The following is a 19,180-nucleotide window of genomic DNA, read 5'->3' on the forward strand; positions in this document are numbered from 1 at the left end:
AAAAAAGATTTATCCTATATATAATGTATATAATAATACTTATAGATTATAGATATATTACTGGTAGAAACATAGTTACTTGTACATCTAGTTTTGTATGATCAAAATACATAAAAAATAATGATTATGAAAAATATTACATAAAAAACAAGAATAAATTATTATTTTTTTAATTAATTCTTATAACGTTATAGTTTTGTGAATGTAATTTCTTTTTATAAAGATAAAAACGGTAAAAAGATGTGTGTGTATAAAAGAAACAGTTACATTATTAATACTTATAAATATGAACTAAAAATCTAAAATCACGTTGCATTAACATTTCTTCCCCTAATGCATAACATTTAATAAGGATAATAGTGATGGCGACACTAACTACGGTTAGCTAAGTGCGCAAATCTATGCCCTGCCTCATCTTCTCCACAACTCATTACATTTGAAAATAATCTGAGATGCATAATCGCTTCACCACCCTCCTGCCCCACCAACATAAATGTATACATAATTATATATTAAAAGCAGAGGAATATCAAAGTAAGAAATCCATCATCATCTTGCAGTAGTGGCATTCTTGGGTTACCTAAACACTGGAATCAAGGTTTTGAAAAGGCTGGCTTGCGAAGGCCAGGTATCTGCAAAATAGTTTTATCAAGAATCATACAAACCAAATCCATTGTGACAATCAAATCATATATCTAGAATAAGCAGTATTTATTTCAAAGTAAAGTGCGTGGTACAATGAAGTTTAATTTCTAATTTCATATAAATTATCAATAAAAGCATTTAAATGAATTGCAAATTGAAAATTTGTCCTTGATATATGCCTAAGTTTAACATCTGTCATCAAAATACAAAACTTATACCGTTGGAAAGAAAATTACTGAATTTAGGATAAACCAACTATCCTAAATACCCTTTTAGTTAGCTTCTTGAGTTATTCACCATGTAAGAAAGAAGTGTATAAAGCTATACCTTGACAACAAATCACCTTTTATAACGTGTCTAGGCTCCTGATGCTGATAATTACAGTCCTTATAGTTTAATGAATGCAGGTTTTTGATGCTCATGATTTCAAAAGTTAGAGATCTCAGGTGCACACAAAGGAGCATAGCACATTGTCAAACTATGGGAGGACCCTAACTTTCTACCAGATAATTCGAGTGTTTGCTTTGTCTACTTATTTGCACGCTTATCTTTCACTTATTGGGATGAAGAAAAGCATTACTACCAAGGGGAGTGGAACCTAATCAAAAGTTTCCAATTGCCTTCCTTGGGAAATCTCCAGTTTGTTATGTACCCTCTTCCCTCCCTGATGCTGCAAAAACATAGGGAGAAAAGATTCCGTGAAGGTTGTTTCACGACTAAAAGTGCATACCCGCTTCTTACTGGAGACAGATAAGTAAGAATTTGGAGTTGGAAGGGATTTAAAAGAATTAAAATGTTCTTCTGACTGGAAGCCCACAACATCAGAAGACAACCCAAGACTCCTGTGTTTAGATGTTGCCAAAACCAATTGCCACATAACTTGTGAGCACCCAATAGCATCCAGTGTTCAGATTTGTTGAATAGCATCCCATAAGAATATTTTTTCACAGACAATCTACATTCTTGGATTCTGAGTAATTTTACCTCCCGTTATATTTATGGCTTTGATGCAAATTAAAAATGGAAGTATCATTTTACAGTCACAACTCATGCAGACAGATGTTAGATGAAAGGTAAAACAAACCAAAGTTACTTGCAGTTACATTGATACCATTCAATGTGCTAGTGAAACTGAAACTAATATAATTATGAAAAATTGCACGAGTACATATGTAAAATGAATCGGACGAGGTTCTTGAGGTAATCCTGCTGAAGCTAGTTGTGGAGCTGCTGAGGGATGAAACTGGGCAATGGCTGGTAACTCAGCATATTATCCATGAGACAGCTCTTTTAGCTGAACTCACTCGTGTATTTTATGGGGAATCATGCGCACAACAAAATCATCGACAGTGACTAAGAAGTTGCTATTCTATGATCAATCAGTTGTCCTTGAGCCACCCTAAGACTGAATACTCATAAGAATCATACACCGGAGAAACAAAGATTAGGAGCTGAGGTTCACCCATACCCTCTAAGAAGGCAACCATTGCACACATATTAGATGCCAAATTAGGCATTGTATCATGACTCCGGACCACATGAATGGATATGTCTTTACTTTTGATTTCTGAAATTTCAATGGCCTATGTGCCCAATCTGACTCTTGTATCAACTTAGTTTTTAATTAATTTCCCTCCAATATACCCCACCAGCCCACCTACCCTAATGAGTGCATGATGAGTAAGAACACAATACATAGAAGAAGCATGACAAGGTAAGTTGTCCTTTTTAAATTACTCTTGTTAGAATCCTTGATTCACACTTCTAGTGCCATCTAAATGCACTTAAGAAAGTAATGATGAGATTCAACTCAATCACTTGTTATTTTCTATTGCTTCATATGTTCATTGTTGCCTGAATACATACTTGATCCTTACCATACTCCACCCTCTTGGGACCAAAAGCCTCCACTTTCAACCAAGTTGAGGTTGATGATCCCAATTAAAGTGCCTTTTTGAAAAGGAAGGTTGCAGACTTAGAAACTCTACCCAAAGTACTCACAATAAAAGTAATAACATTCTTATTATAGCAACAAAACCCTCTTATAAATGTGTGAGGAGTATTAGTACAATCAAGACAGTTGTAAAGAAATCAGCATGAGAAATACCACAATTCCATGTGGGCCTATTTGGTTCCGAGAAATGAAGTTGACAATCAGAGTTGCAAATTCATCAGGTACATCTTCCTAAAAATATTAGGCCACAAGTTGTTAAATTACAAATTAGAGAAGAAAACCAGAAATAACATAATGAATGCAGAAAGACATGGCTAGTACAAACCTGTATAGCGTGCCCTGTATGTCTAACAACTATCATTTGAAACTTCCCTTGCATTTGACCAATTGTGAGTGACCTGTCACAGAAATAATTCCAAGAAAATATCAGGTCCGCTTGAACAATTATGTTTTCTCACAATTTGAGAAAGAATATGAGAAACAGAATTACACAATATACAATTCTATTTAACTTAAACTTTCTTTGTTCCTGTAAAAAGAGTTCATATCAGTATCCCAAAGATATATTATCACCTTCGCATCAAAATTACATAAAACTACATAGATTTGCATCCAACCGTCTTAAATTCTATTTTAAATATTAAAATTGGAGAGCCACTGAAAACCAACAAATAAAGTTTATGGTACCACCAAAAATTTAAATAATTCAAAAGAGTAACCTGTCCAATCTATCTGTTCCTGCTAACAACAACAACTTTGGAACTGGACATGACAAAAATTTATCTGAGAGTCCTTCGTACCTGTAAGAAAAAATATTAACTGCTTAATGGGACAGTACGATACCATAACGAGTTAATTTCGATTAGATGAAAACTTAGCCTAGTCTCTTTGTTTAGAATCAAGTAATCATGCTTTTTATTACAAGGAAGTATATCATCATAAAATTATTAAACCTAAAAAAAGAAGAAAATTTGTGGAAAGAAAGGAGCCAAGTGGTCAATGTTTTATGTGTTTGTCTCGGCATAAAGACCCAAAACCAAAATCCACATCCACATAAGAACAATATGAAGCAATTATCCAACAACAATCACAAGTCAAGCCCCACACAATGTATCTCTTGCTTAGAAGTTAGAACACATAAGTCATTGTTTTCATTCATATATGCAATTTGCAACTGATGTGAATATGGCATGAAAAAATTAAGATAAATACATACCAGCCTTTCCAATATTGTTCAGTCTTTTCCAGCTCAGTTCGGTAAAGATAACTGCAATATCAAATCAACATCATACTAATCAAGCATAAAACTAAAAACAAAAGGATATGTAATCAGATGTTTAGAATGGATAAAGGAACAAGTGAACAACATTACATTTTGAATTATTCTATCAATGTTATGGAAAGCTAAGAGAAGCATTACTACTCACCATTTCTTTGACTCGTCATATTTTAATGTGGGAGGGATGGATACACGAGCAGAATCAATATTTCTTAGAGAGCCCACCTTGACACTCCATTCAATCTGAACAGAAGCAATTTCGACTCAAGTCAAAATTCACCAGACTGAATGAAACAACAGCAAACCTTGTGGTATGACACACAACAAAAGCCTCCTAATCTCAATTGATGTTTTGGCACTTATGGTATGCCATTGGTCAGTGAATGACAGATGCACATCAATTAAAATAAAGGCTTAAATACAATTTAAGTCCTCCAATTTTTAAATAAAGATATGTTGTTCCCCTATTTTCAAAAAAATATTTAGACCAATCTTCAATTTTGTCTACATTTACCTTTTTCACTTCTTAATTTAAATAAATTAAATATTTTTTTTTGAACCTTAAATGAATATGTTAGGTCTAGGATTTGATCGAAAACACAAACAAAATTGAGGATTGAACCAAAATTGTGGAATTCCTAAAATAGGACCAAATCACAATTTTAAAATGGATAAATGGAGGGACCAACATTATATTTAAGGCCAAAACAAAGTAAACCACTTGGCATGTACTAATAAAATAATGTATGTTAGTAAACCTAAGCTATGGCTTATAACAGCTGAAAGGTACTCATTTTCTTTTTCTATTTATACTTCTTTTTTTCAAGTTGAAGACCTTCCTTGAATTAATACTTTTGGTGTTCTTGGTTCTTGGCTCCACGCACCTTGTGCACTAACTAGTAACTACCGTGCCAAGTGGTAAATAGTGTCTCAGTTTAGAAGTTCATAATTTGCACAAATGCCTCTTAATAAAAATCAATGATTATATATAACATTGTTAGATATTTCAACAAAAAATTTCTCAGTTTCAAATATCAATTTCAAGTGCATTTCTAATTCGAACCAGATATTCAAGAGAGTATGATAAATTAGGATTAGGATGACATTCAAAAAGATTTTTTTTAAAGACTACTTTAATAATGACAACAAAAATAAAATAAAGAAGATCAAAATCAGAAACAGTTGACACAACGGATAACACAACTTGAAACACAAATGAAAGAAGGTATAGAGCTGGGGCTCACAGCTTTTTCAATGCTTGAAAAATGTTGCATCCTGCCTGATAGAATTTTCTGCATATGGATGAGTGAAGCCATAGCCGTTCCCTGAAATTATTGAGACAATCAATATTTTTGTTCCAATGAGTAAAAAAGTAATCAGAAAGCAATACGGCAATTAACTACAGAAACCAACCTCTACAACATCCACAACAACCAACCCGGCCAAGGTGGACAATGATCTTCTTGCAGCAACATGCACAGCAATTGATCCTCCCATGCTTTAATAATGAAGCAAATTTTCATCAATGACCGATGATAACAATAATGTAAACAAAGTTAAATGTAATTTATACAAGTAGAAAATTGGTCATGTTCAGTAAACAAATATATTCGTAGGAATAAAATCCAAGAAGAAAATAATTGGAAAATAAAGACAACTGATGCAAACAAAAACAAAAATAGAAAAAGAAACACAAATATCTGCAAGAGTAAATGCAGATGTGAAATTAAAGATTAACAAGAGTTATATGATATCATCATCTAATGAAGGCAGTCATAGAAGGAAAATCAGAGTTGACTTATATAGATATTGTTAGATATTATGAGATATTATAGATATTGTTATATATTTTATATTTATGTAATGGGCTTGGCCCATATGTTTCTTTTCCTATATAAACATAACCCTATGTGTTCAATATACACAAGGGATTTACCCTATTCTTTCTTTTCCTTTAATATGGTATCTAGAGCATATGGTTAAAATGAGGTTTCCCGTTGGTTGAAAATTGATGCTCAATTATGCATTGTTATCAAATCTACCATTCACTCATCTTTAAAACAAATTTTTCATACCTAGACATGTTCAGAAGTTTGGGAACAAGCAAAATTATTATACACCAATGATACTCAACGTCTTTATGGTATGTGTCAAAATCTTCTTACAACGTCTTGATGGTACAATGGCAGAATATCTAGGTAAACTTCATGCTCTTCTTCATGATTTTAATGAGTTATTACCTCCTGCCCCCACTCCTTCTCAAGAACTAGAACAAAGATCCAAGTTCTTCATGTTATTGGGTTTACATTGCCTTCCTGATGATTATTCTCATGTTCGTGATCAAATTTTGGGCTAAGTCCATATGTTTCTTTTCCTATATAAACATAACCCTATGTGTTCAATATACACAAGAGATTTACCCTAATCTTTCTTTTCCTTTAATAGATATATTTAAATATATTTTCCGACAGTTTAAGCTGGAAAGAATCCAATATTATTTCCAGAGACTAACATGCTTACAAAGACAAAAGAGTAAAAAAGTGGAACATTATCAATCGATGCCTTTGACAATTGTCTTCATATATGAAAAAACCCCCACAATAGCAAAAATCCAAGAAAAATAATTTAAGAGAATCACCTGTGACCGACAAGAATCATTGCTGGAGGAGAATTGCCATATAATTCCTTTATAACAGCAAATACATCATTGCACATAGTCTGCACAAGAAGATGATCACCTCTACATGTACATGAGTAGTAAGATATCCAATTTAGTTCATTTACTACTTTTTACCTCAACTGATAAGTCTAGCTCATTTTCTGTTGATGATTTCCCATGACCTCTCAAGTCCATAGCTACTACCCTAGCTTTCTCCTTAATTTTATTTGCTGAGACAGCAAATGAAAGCCTGTGGAAATATAATGCAAAGACTTTCATCAGGTTGTAAAGTTATGAATAATTTGAAAATAAAATGTTGATAAATGACATGTTTCATCACATGTTCTAATATCTAGAGACTTTAGCCATAACAAAAACTAAGCCTTTTCGCCACTAGGCAGGATCACCTAGAGAAATCCTAGTTCACCATAAACTTGTTTCGTAAACACAAAGATAGAACATTATTTCAAAATCCCTCTAATGATTTGACCTACAATTTTCTTCAGTCTCCCTCTACCTACAACAATTTGATTATATTTTATTTGATTCACCCTTCTTACTTACTGGTGCTCCAATGAGTCTTCTCTAAACATGCCTAAATCATCTAAGACAAAACACTACCTTTTCTATTATGGACTCTATCCCTACTTTTTTCTCTAATGACTGTATTAATAGTTCTATCCGGTCTTGTGTGCTCCCTTATTCATAGGAACAATCTCAATTCTAAAACATTAAGCTTACTTTCTGGTTGCCTCTTTACCCAACACACAATCTCATAGCTCGCATGAAGGCCTTCTAACTGTGTAGTAAAATTTTACTGTAAGACTTTATGCATTAAAAAAGAGAGAAACACTTGTAAATAAAGTATAATTTATGTGCACACAGTTACATTTACATGTACTGCAATAAGAAAAGATTATGACAACAATCTTATTAACAATTTTTTATTCACTCCAACTCCCCCAAGGTCAATGGTTCCAAAAATAATCCTTTGCTAGTTGCTTCATTAGAAAAGGCTTCAAGTTCTGGGAAAGCTATATTACTAGAGATTAAGCTGAAAAAAATCATTATAAAATACCCTTCACAGTAGCCCAAAAAATAACACCAAACCATGTACTCTTTATAAAGTGAAACAAGTTCCACATGTAACCGACAACAGTCACTCCTTTAAGTGAATGGATACCAAAACTAGGGATAAAGAACAGTGAAGACGGTACATCAACATATAGACTCAAAAGCCTAAAAAAACCTGCTCCAAATTTAGAGGACGAACCCAATAATTACCAAAATTTTCAAATAATTTACTCCATATTCAGACTAATAAATGTCAATATTTACACATAAGCTCCAAATGCAAAAGGTGAAGGGGTGATTGATTCTGAAATGGAAACATACTTAGTGCACATATCAGAAGAAATTATTAACATCCATTACCACATTTTTTGGCAAAACTGCAAAAAACATTATTCCTATTATTTTATTCTCTAATCTTAAGTGGCGGGCTTCCTTCTAAAACCTTATACATACATACATATATCAAAGGCCACACATTTCTCTACAATATTGATTTCTCAGGTCATTCTAATTCTTACGCTTCACAATTTTATGCAAACAAGTTAAACTAACTATTGGCATTGGGCAAGTACAGATTAAACTCTATCCCCTTAATTGCTCGGCAGAACCAAAGACACCACCAGCACATGCCCACATGCATCATGAAATTACACAACTATGTTTCAATTTATGTATGAAATTATAGAGCATTAACACATACTGCACTCCATTGAACGAGACTTGGACAGTGTATTCTTAGAACAGTGTGTGAACATTTAGTTCTCCTTCAAGATCAAGAAATTAAAAATATTAACAAAAAATTTAGCACACTCCACTACCAACGGTCTCAAGTGGAAATTTAGAGGTAAGCAACAGTAAATTCCAACAATAACTCATGCACTATTAAGAATAATTATAAATTAAGAGGAAAATCAATGAATAAGAGACAGAGTAGCACTAATTGTACCCAGAATAGCCACCACCGTGTAAACAGAATACAACCGGACCCTCAGTTCCTGCCGTGTAAACATGAAACACCTGAACAAATGGGGAAAAATGTCAGAAGAAGATTCATCTCATCGGATTACAGAAAGCGGTCACAGAGGAGCGCACGATTTCGATTCAGCGGACTAACATCGTTCGATTCGGGAATTGCAACATCGTCTTCTCTGTCAAAATACAGGGACCAATCTAGAGGCGCGTATTTTTCTGAAGAGCTCCTACAATAAACAACGGTTAAAATGGAAAGCGACGGTGAACACGGTGGTTTACATGTGGATGCGGATAACGATCCGTTGAGAAGTGAAAAGAAGAAGACGGTAGTAGCTTACTTAGTTGGCGGGCGATGAGGAACGGAAGCGAAAGCAGAATCGGAATGAGTTCGCTGTTGTGAAGGCTCCTCCGTCGCATCTTCTGGAAGCGAAGCCATGTGAGAAGACGAATCCATAGCTCTGTGTCTTCCTATGTCGATCTCCAATGATCAATCAAACTTTGCAGAACTAAACAGAATTGAATTGTGAATAAAACCTAAAATCTGACTTCAATCAACGTTTTCATACAAAAATCTAAGAAATGAAGAAAGCAAAATACATTAACGAGAATTGGTTACTGAATACACTTCATGAGAGCGACACAGTGCACTTTTTGGATGATGACGGTTGTGATAAAAGCTCAACGATCTATAATGAGTTCTAAAACAATTCCGAACACTGTTTTGAACCTGGTTAATTTTTATTATAACTAAAATATTAAATTTGAAAGAATATAAAAATGCCAAATAGAACACTAGTTCATCGAAGAATTCCTTTCACCATTTTCATTTCAACTTTTTATTTATATTTTTTTTAATTTCATGCTTTTAAACATTATGAGTTTATCGAATTAAATTTAATTACTAAACTCTGTTTAATTTCATTATATCTATATATATTCCGACATTTTTCTTCATTTAATGTTTATTATTTAATCTTTATGTTTGTTTTTCATTGTCGGTTAATTAATCATAAAATAGTTGAAATTGTCAGAGATTATAAATCCTTCCTTGTAAGTTATTAATGCAATCAATGCATATCACATTTAACTCCAATAATATACATTTATCTTAAATATAGTTTTCCTATTACATATAAAAAATTACTGTAATAGTTAGTTTTTTTTTTCATTTAATTCTATGTGCTGGACATACGTATCAGACAATAAACTCGTGAAATATTCGTAGGATATGTATTTGTAAAGTGTTAAATTCAAAAAATATTTATTAAAATTTTGATAATTCTAACACGATTTTAACACAATTTTTTAAAAAGGAAATACATTATTATATAATTTTTTATCATGATTATAAAAATAAAGAACAAATTATTTTGAACTAGTAGAAACATTTTTCTTCTAAAAAAATAGAAACATATTTGTACACATAAATATTTATCAACCATTTATATAATTAATAGTTATATAATATATAGATTCGTGTCTCCGTATCTTACATTTTAGAGGTTATACGTATTTCCATATTTATGTCCATATCTTATCAGTGTCAGTGTATGTGTTACCTAGGTGAATTTACGAGAAAGTGGATGAAGAAGAAGAAGAGAGCACATGAAGAAAAGTGACAAGGGTAAATAAATGCTTTGTTAAAAATTTAGGGGTGCATAAAGAATCTACAACATTACAGGAGAAAGAGCCCATTATCAATAGGAAAAGCCCAAAAGCCCGCGAGAGACAGGTAGGTACCAGTAGTACTAAAAGCCTAGGGTGTGACTGAAATGGGTGCGTAGGTCGTAACCCTAAAATCAGAACCGGCGAGTGGCAGTGACACAATAAATATCCATTTCTCTCGAACCACCTCATTTCCCTCCTTCACCACTCACTCTTGCACGCACGTTTCTTTCACAGCTCATGGCGGAGGAAGAAGTTGCGGCACCTGCTGGCAGCCCCGTTCCATCTGATCACAAGCGCAAACTCGAAGATCTGCAGCCCGAAACCACCGAATCTAATGCCAACTCCAAGACCAACTCCGACGGCGAGACCGCCGATGCGGCGGTTCCCGGAGAGACCGAGAACAAGCGTCCGCGCCTCGACGACCAGCAGGATGTCCCCGGTACTGTAATCGTCAATTTGTTATCCAATTCAATTATTCGTGTCTTGCAATGGCCGTGATAATTTTTTCCATTCACTACAATATTGGTAGTAAATAATCCTTGAGGATGATATAGGATTAAGAAAGAGGAGAAATGGTTTGATATTATAATGATACTGTGATAAATGCTAGCGCCACAGCCGTTCAATTACATTATTGGCTTATTTTACTAGGTATCTGGAATTACGTAGGTTACTCTTTCTTTAATGAATCTCACTCGCAATTTTGTTATTCTGAATACATTCCAGTGGGTATTAGGGCGTGGTTTAGAAAGAGTGTATTTCTAGCACTCATGGTACTTTTCTTGTGAGGTACTTTTGTGTAAATCTTACTCCGGTTTTGGTGTCAACAGCCGATACAAATGGACATCAAGATGAACAAGTTGCTGAGCAAGAGAAAGAAACCGAGGAAAGATCGGCTTTGGAGGATGCCAATCCTGATCTTGATCAAACAATGACCAAAGATCCTTCCGAGGTAACTGTTGTTCAACAACCATCTGGTGAGGATAGCGAGCCAGCTGATGCCAAAGAACTTCCTGTTGAGGACGCGGGACATGAACTGGTAGAGGAGCCTTCTAAAGAAACTCAACAAGAGTCTAAGGACTCAACTGAGCAAGATACTTCTTCTGGAGATAAGCAACCCAGTGCTGTTGAAACTGCTTTGCATAGTGTGGAAGTTCCGTATAATAAGGTGTTATTACGTTGCTGAGATTTTGATGTTCTATTAAGTGTGTCTGTGAAGAATGTTTTGTTTTGGGTTCCTGGATATTTTAATGAGTTGTTCTTACCTGTATTTTGCTTAAAAATATTATTTATCTTCTACGATTTTCTTTTACTTGATTTCAGCAAGATGCTTCTTCTGAACAAAAGCAATCCACATCCGAGGCTGAGGTAACAACACGGAAAATTGAGGTTCCTAACAACAAGGTATTTCAATTCTCTTGGATTCATGTTATTGGGCTCAAGTATATTACATGTCTGTATCAGTGTTGGATTTTGTGGGTACTACACACTGAAATTTTATCTTTGAGGCACACAATGCTATTGAGAAATTTCCTCTTTGTCATGGTTTGTAGTTTTGCCTTTTTTGTATACTGCAACCAACAGCTGTGTTGTGTATGTGCTTGCATTTTGTATGGGCTCTAATGTATTTTTAGAATTGGGACTCAGTTTGAAAATATTAGTCAAAATATGCATCAGTGTTTGAAGCAGTCATGTTTGAGTGTTTTTACTCATTAATTGGCAATGACAATGGACGTGATCGGTTTGGGACTACAGAGGAAACGGGGAAATCATTGGGTGGATTGAGTTGAGCTAGTGTATGAGTTGAGTTAGGTTTAATCCATATCTGTGATTTGTATCAGGCCACAGCTCTATCTATTATTGTTTGGCTATTTTTTGTTTGCTTTTAGTTCCTTCCTATAGCTTTATTCGTAATTTAAGTGCTGATGACATCACATGTCATGTCAACAAAATAGCCAAATCAGCAATGGTGACATTATCAAAGAGTCTTGTTAACATATGTCATCAAGGTCTAAAATGTGGTACATCTATAGGGACTAAAATATAATGTACATTATTTGATAAATTTGTTGGAACTAAAATTAAGAAATAAAATATATTTGGGGACTTGAAATAAAAAAAATCACATTTATAAAGACTAAATAAAAAATAATGTATTTACAAGGGAGTGTCATAAAAAGTGACATTTACAAAACATATTGTAGTGCTAAAATTGATTGGTAAATAAGGATAGCTAAATTGAGAAAAGATAAATATGATAATCAGCAATATATTTTTTGTACAATAACTAATTACTCATTAACTTAAAAACTGCATCTCGTCTTCAAGCTATCTTTCTTGCATAAATTATTTTCATAAAGATTCTGATTGTTGGACACGCTAGGTGTATTTGTGCAAGCTCAAATAATTCGTTTGAAAAATTGTTAAATCAATCATTTTGAACATTAGCATAATTTACTTATTCCTTCGTCATATTCAACAACCGTAATGTTTAGTATCATATGAAATTCACAATAGTAAACTATATGACATTCATTTTGGTTTAGGAGTACTTAAATTTGTGCAATTTTGTTATGCTTTCTTCAAATCTTTTTAGTTACTAACATTGAAGTCAATTGCATGCATATTGGCTACATCCTCTCTTGGAGCTGTTTTATTTTCTAATTAATGGATTCGTTTGATAATGATTTATTTTTTTGTGCACAGGTTGGTGTACTCATTGGGAAGGCTGGGGATACTATACGATACCTACAGTATAATTCAGGTGCTAAGATTCAGATCACGAGGGATGCTGATTCTGATCCCCACTGTGCAACAAGGTCTGTGGAATTGATAGGAAGTTTGGAAAGTATCGATAAGGCAGAAAAACTAATGACTGCTGTGATTGCAGAGGTTTGACATCATATCCATTCTTCATCTTGCTCTTGTTTTCTACCTTTTTCTTGTCTTTATTCTTATGCTTGTTTCATTTTGATATTTGGCAGGCTGATGCTGGGGGGTCTCCTTCACTCGTTGCACGAGGCCTCTCCCCTGCTCAAGCTACTGTTGGATCTGAACAAATTCAGATACAAGTTCCAAATGAAAAGGTGATAGACTAACACTATCTCTATATTTGTTTTATTAAAAAAAAATCACTATCCGTGTTTTATATTGTTGTTTGTAACCTTGAGTGAGGTTTCTTTTTATAAAGGTCGGGTTAATCATTGGGAGAGGTGGAGAAACAATTAAAAGCCTGCAGACCAAATCTGGGGCGCGGATCCAGGTAGTTGTTATCGTTAACCTCGATCCTTTCTGTATTAAATCTGTGTAGTTAAGACTGTATCTAATTTGGTAAAGGATTACACTGCCTGCCAATAAGAGCTCTATATGGAAGCTTAAAAATTTAACTATAATGACAATCATTTGATTCTGAAATATATGAAATCATTCTTATTTTAGTAATACATCTCATTGTAAATTGATGAATAAATCTATGAAACTTGAATTGTTGCTTATTTTATGTAAAAGAAACCAATGGATTACCTACCAACCTATTGTCATAGCAACGTGTAAGAGTTACCTGTTTTGAGTTAAGCGATATATGTAATTATTTTAAATTCAATTATTCAATAGATGTAATTCTGAGTTATATGACAGTGTTATACTTAAATGCAATTTTAGTTTTTCATGCCAAGATTGTTATGGTCCTTGCCTAGATATTCATCATCAATAAAAAGGATGTATGGCCTAAATGTCATCTAAATGCATACTGTTGATAAGAAGGATGTTTCTTGTGTATTGAGTTTATTTTAGGCTTTGAGACTTAAACATGATGTTTGTTGTTACTGACTTGTGTGTTTAGCTGAATGCTTACATTTGGATATTAATTATGATTATCTTTGATCTCCAGATGACATTTTCTTATCTTTTAGCCTTCATGCATATGTATACTGAGTTATTTAACTTGAAATTGAAATCTTTGGTATATTGACCATCCTGCCGATCTAGCAGTTTCTGGCTGTGGCTGCTCTGTGCCACTATCTGGGATAGATAAGTACACGATAAGCAGTTCCGCCATGCAGATTAACATCAATTTCTATGTGGGATTGATGAGTACACTATAAACAGTTGTGTCATATGCATAATATAATTGTAATTTCTGCCGAGTTTGACTCCATTTGAGGCTCATACACTTTTACGAAATTTAGTTTCTTAGAATTGGTTTTCAATTTATAATTATTTGTTACTATTGTCGCCTTCATTAAGAGTGTTGTGCAATTTTATAATCTCTTCATTCTCCTGCATTAAATTTAGCTGGTGATTTTTGATTAAATTCCTGTTCTTACGTTTTAGTTGATACCTCAACATCTTCCAGAAGGGGATGATTCTAAAGAAAGAACTGTTCAAGTTACTGGTGATAAGAGGCAAATTGAAATTGCACAAGAATTAATAAAGGAAGTCATGAATCAGGTTTGTTTGACTATACATGGCTTATGCTGCGAAAGTTTACAGTTTTAATATTCAGATATTGTGCTTGTTTCTTTTAGTATTGTTTTTATATTAATGCTCATTATTCTGCATTGGTAATTATTTATTGACAAATTTTATGTATTGTGTTTTTAACTCTTAATATCTGTGTTGAGTTTGGCTAAACAAATAGCAGTAATTTTTAATGACTAGTGGGTGGTATGGTTCTTCTGTATTCTGCATCCATATCCATGTTTGTGCCAACTTCTATTTATTCTTTTCTTTGAATTGGAATCTGAGGTTTATGTCTTTTTTTGCTTCTTAGTTATTGTGGTAATGCCACCAAACATTGTTTGTTAATTTTGGATGGACTGATGTTGAATTTCCCCTTGTAATTACGAGTACTATTTATTACTTCATTTGACATTTATGCAAAATGAAATATATCAATACCAAAAGTGATTAGTTGTTCATAACTATCCTTGTAAATCGGAATCTAGACATTTTCCATGTAGCATGTATAGAATACAGATCTAGACAAAACCTTCATATGTCTGTGCTTGTTTTGTTTGGGTTTAAGTGCTACCCCACAATTGTATTGTGAAAGCAATAGAAATCTTGATTGTGTTCAAGGAAGTATCCCATGTATTCAATGCCTGTATGATCCATTTATGGAATGTATCTATTGCTGCCGTAGAAGTGAGATTGATCACCTGAAACCGTGTTAGTGAGTTTGGAAATTGATCAATAATCCATGCCAAGGTCAATTAAATCTTCTTAGAAGATCGTATATGTAAACCAAGATGTCAGTTGCAATGATTTATTTTTCTTGAAGGTGCCAATTTCGAATTGGTTGGCTTTAAAAATGCAGATTTGGCTATTGTCTTTTCCCTGGGGTCAGCATTGCTTTCTTGATGTAGCATAGACAACATATTGACTTTCATCCACTGGAGAGAGGTGGCTGGCATTAAAACCTCAGATTGCAGGATGTTTAATGGTTGGTAAGATTGCTTCAAGTCTTAAAAATCATGATTCAGTAAGAATATGTTGTGCTGGCCTTGGTGCTCAAATAGAGCTGCTGTGTGATTTGCATGAGACCTTTTGGAAGGAAAGTCATACCTGGTGAAGTAATGGAGTCTGATGATTTTAACTGTGTTGGGGTTGTATTTTCTTTATCTAGTTCTATACTCAGAAATATTTATTAAGCAATTCATGTCATATGGTGTTTATTGAGGTTGGGGATATTGCAATTAACTTAAGTCATATGACTAGGGGTCAATCCCAGTATATCGTGTTGATTAACATGCTGTCTGTCATATTGAACCTAATGATAGTTGTGGTTTAAAGTACTAGCATGGCATGTTTTTAGATGAGTGTTACATTGGTGTTGTGAGTACAGAAGGGCAAGGAAACCTAGTTGATCATGTTTGTTGATGAAAACATGGATTTGAATATTGAAACTTTGTGCTTTTGTGGATATTCATAACATAGTGGAAGCCTATTGTGTTCGGTCCTCAGCATATAATAAACATTCATTTTGATTGCCTGTTGTCACCTTTCATGACCGATTAGTGATTATGGGCAACATTGACATATTCAATATATTTATTGGCTCCTTTAATATCAACCTATTGTACAACATTGATACGTTTGTTACGAGAAGTTAAACTTTAATGTGTCATTTCTTGTAAGACTGGCTAGTCGTTGAATTGATAGATTCAATTTAGCTCATAGAGCGTTATGGGTTTTGCTTTGTCATTGTCAGGCTCCTTCCTTTTCCCTACATTGTTTGCTGAGGTGAGATCTTTTATCCCCGTGATAACATCTAGCATTTGGTCTGATTTTACATCTGCTACATACTATTCTGTTATTTCCCATCTATTTTTGGTCATATCATTATAAATTATAATGACACAGTCTGCGTGCCATTTATTGAGTGCCTGATGATATGACATGCTATGGATACTACATTATATTTATAACCTGCTACATACTGTTCTGTTAGTTCCCATACAGTTTAGGTTATATCTTTATAAAATTCTGATGATATAGATTGTAACACCGACAACTTTATGCCGAGAACATTTTGAATATTTTTACTACAGTTTTTTTTGGTTGGTTTAGTAGCACATCCTTTAAAGTGGAATTTGACTAATTATGGATTTTAAATGTTTTCTCAAATAATGGGCGTTGAAAGCTGCTTTTGGTGTAGCTCTGCGTACTATATTATTCTGATTAAGAAAGTTTTTTTGTTTACTTACTTTATCATGTGTTTGGTTGAATAGCCTATCAGGCCATCATCTGGTGGCTTTGGCCAGCAGGCCTATCGCCCACCCCGTGGATCTGGTGGCCCACCCCAATGGGGTCAGAGGGGTTCTCATTTTGGCCACCCCACGGCATATGATTACCAGCATCGTGGGCCATATCCTTCTCATAATCAACCGTATGCTTCTCCATATGGAAACTATCCTCAACATATGGCTCCAAGAAGCAACTTTGGTTCTGGTTGGGAACAAAGGCCTCACCACAGCTTTCAAGCTCCACCCCCACACAATGGTGGTTATGAGTATTATGGAGGACAGGGGGGTCATTTATCTGATGCTCCACCGTCCACACAGCTTCCCAGTTCAGCCCCACCACATGGTACTGGTCCTTCCCCTCTACCTTCGATGGGTCCTGCCCCAACTCAGGTGAATTACAACTATGGACAACCACAAAGCCAGGATTATGGTCATCAAACAGCTTATTCTCAGGCAGGACTTCCTCAGCAAGGTTATGGACAGGGATATGATGAGTCGAAGTATGAAAATCGTGCTCCTACTCAACATCCTTATGCTGGACATGTAAATTCTCAAACAACCTACCAACAGACTGGTGCTCAACCTAATTACCCAGCACATCAGCAGTATGGCAAGCCTCCCCTGTATGGCATGTCATCACAGGGACAGCCACAGCAATCATATGGTCACCCTAGAGCTGCTCAACCTGGCGAAATGCAGTACCAAGCTTCTGCTCCTGCCCAGTCATATGGCACGAATGTTCCTGCACAACAACCATACCCATATGCAGTATCTGGACCATCACAAACAGCATATCCTAGTTATGGGTCTGCACCAACTGCAGATGGCTACAGTCATCCGCAACCTGCATCTGGTGCACCTTATACCCAACCACAACCCAGTTATGGTCAGCCAGCTGCCCAGCCTGCTGCCAGTTATGCACAGGTTGGTCCCACTGGCTATGGATCATACCCATCTGCACAGCCAAGTTACCCCGAGCAGCAGGCTCCCAACAATGCAGTTTATGGCTACCAAGCACCCCAAGATCCTGGTTATAGCACTGGTGCTGCACCAGCATATAGTACAGCCCAACCAAGTGGGCAACCAGGTTATGTCCAACCCACTCAAACTCAAACTGGTTATGAACAGTCCAACACACAATCGGCAGGTTATGGGGCTGTACCAGCAACTGCTCCTGCTGCATATGGCAAGACATTGTCGCCACAGCCCACTGCTTATCCCCAATATGACTCCACCCAGGTTTATGGTGCTCCTCGATGATGTTTATGTTTACCAACCAAATTCTAGTATTAGCATGTTCTAATTTTATCGCTCCTATTGCTGTATCCTGCTCATGAATTGCCTGTAATCTGTACTGTTTTGCATTATGAACGTGGAACATGAAAATATAATTTTAATAGGCCCGAGTGCTCTCATTCTTCAAAATCAAAGTTGTCTCTTCCAAGGATTTATGCGAAAATTAATAGAGATTGAGGCTTCACTTGGCTGTTAGATTTGACTAAATGTCTGGGTCTCACTCGTATTTGTTAGTAATTTAGTGCTCTTAATTTCTTCACTCGTGCCAACATTGTTTTGAATTTCATAATTTAAGAGCGGGCTTAGATATGTATTTATGGAATTAATTTTAAATTTACATTATTTAACAAAATTTATTCATAATAAAATGTGCGTTTGATGTAATGTGATATTCTTATTAGAAAATAGATACTAGAAATTAATTTGGATATATAATGCCATTTTAAAACTAGTAATCAGAATTGAATTTTGGATGTGAAATCAATAAATTAACGGGGATTCATGCTTTTTTATCATTTTTTTTACAGTTTTTATTTTTTATATTTTGATTGAGTTGATAGTACGTCCAGGCAATGCGTAAGAGAAAGTGATTTCTATTATCGAAGACCATGAGTAGAACAAAACTTAAAACTCATGTTAGCATGAATACAAAAACCAATAAAAGTAAGTCTAAAACACGAAATCATGTTTTGATTATTTTCTATAGAAAAATAAAAGTTGACCAATCTTAGACTCTGGCTGACTTCACTAAAAAAATGGATCAGCATACTTTTAACGGAAAATGACTTTTAATAACATTTAAAGTTGTATAGATGATTTTAAAAATAAATATATATAATAAAAGATAAATTTACAAGTAAATGATATAAAAAAATATAAAAATATTT

At 34.5% G+C, this 19,180-nt stretch overlaps 2 protein-coding genes across 4 annotated transcripts; one reads left to right on the forward strand and one right to left on the reverse strand.

The window, feature by feature from the left end:
• Window positions 1–249: 249 nt before the first annotated feature.
• LOC137810283 (uncharacterized) lies at window positions 250–9,086 on the reverse strand. 2 transcript variants are annotated; one of them, XM_068611466.1, is made up of 14 exons: window positions 8,922–9,086; window positions 8,726–8,810; window positions 8,558–8,628; window positions 6,673–6,787; window positions 6,517–6,596; window positions 5,292–5,376; window positions 5,123–5,203; window positions 4,027–4,121; window positions 3,816–3,866; window positions 3,319–3,399; window positions 2,925–2,997; window positions 2,753–2,830; window positions 581–632; window positions 250–476 (listed from the first exon to the last, which is right to left on the reverse strand). In XM_068611466.1, exons 1-13 carry the CDS (start codon window positions 9,035–9,037, stop codon window positions 594–596), a joined length of 1,050 nt encoding a protein of 349 aa, XP_068467567.1. In that variant the 5' UTR covers window positions 9,038–9,086; the 3' UTR covers window positions 250–476; window positions 581–593. The 2 variants fall into 2 exon arrangements, with proteins under 2 accessions (XP_068467567.1, XP_068467566.1); XM_068611465.1 differs by having other exon boundaries at window positions 250–632.
• On the forward strand, window positions 9,062–18,427 carry LOC137810279 (uncharacterized). 2 transcript variants are annotated; one of them, XM_068611460.1, is made up of 8 exons: window positions 9,062–10,690; window positions 11,082–11,419; window positions 11,575–11,655; window positions 12,958–13,143; window positions 13,236–13,337; window positions 13,442–13,513; window positions 14,584–14,700; window positions 16,983–18,427. In XM_068611460.1, the coding sequence occupies exons 1-8, from the start codon at window positions 10,489–10,491 to the stop codon at window positions 18,255–18,257; spliced, it is 2,373 nt and encodes a 790-aa protein (XP_068467561.1). In that variant the 5' UTR covers window positions 9,062–10,488; the 3' UTR covers window positions 18,258–18,427. The 2 variants fall into 2 exon arrangements, with proteins under 2 accessions (XP_068467561.1, XP_068467560.1); XM_068611459.1 differs by having other exon boundaries at window positions 10,328–10,690; window positions 13,442–13,516.
• The last annotated feature ends 753 nt before the right edge of the window (window positions 18,428–19,180 follow it).

This window comes from Phaseolus vulgaris, chromosome 2, assembly GCF_000499845.2.
Source record: "Phaseolus vulgaris cultivar G19833 chromosome 2, P. vulgaris v2.0, whole genome shotgun sequence".
Classification (NCBI taxonomy): Eukaryota; Viridiplantae; Streptophyta; class Magnoliopsida; order Fabales; family Fabaceae; genus Phaseolus; species Phaseolus vulgaris.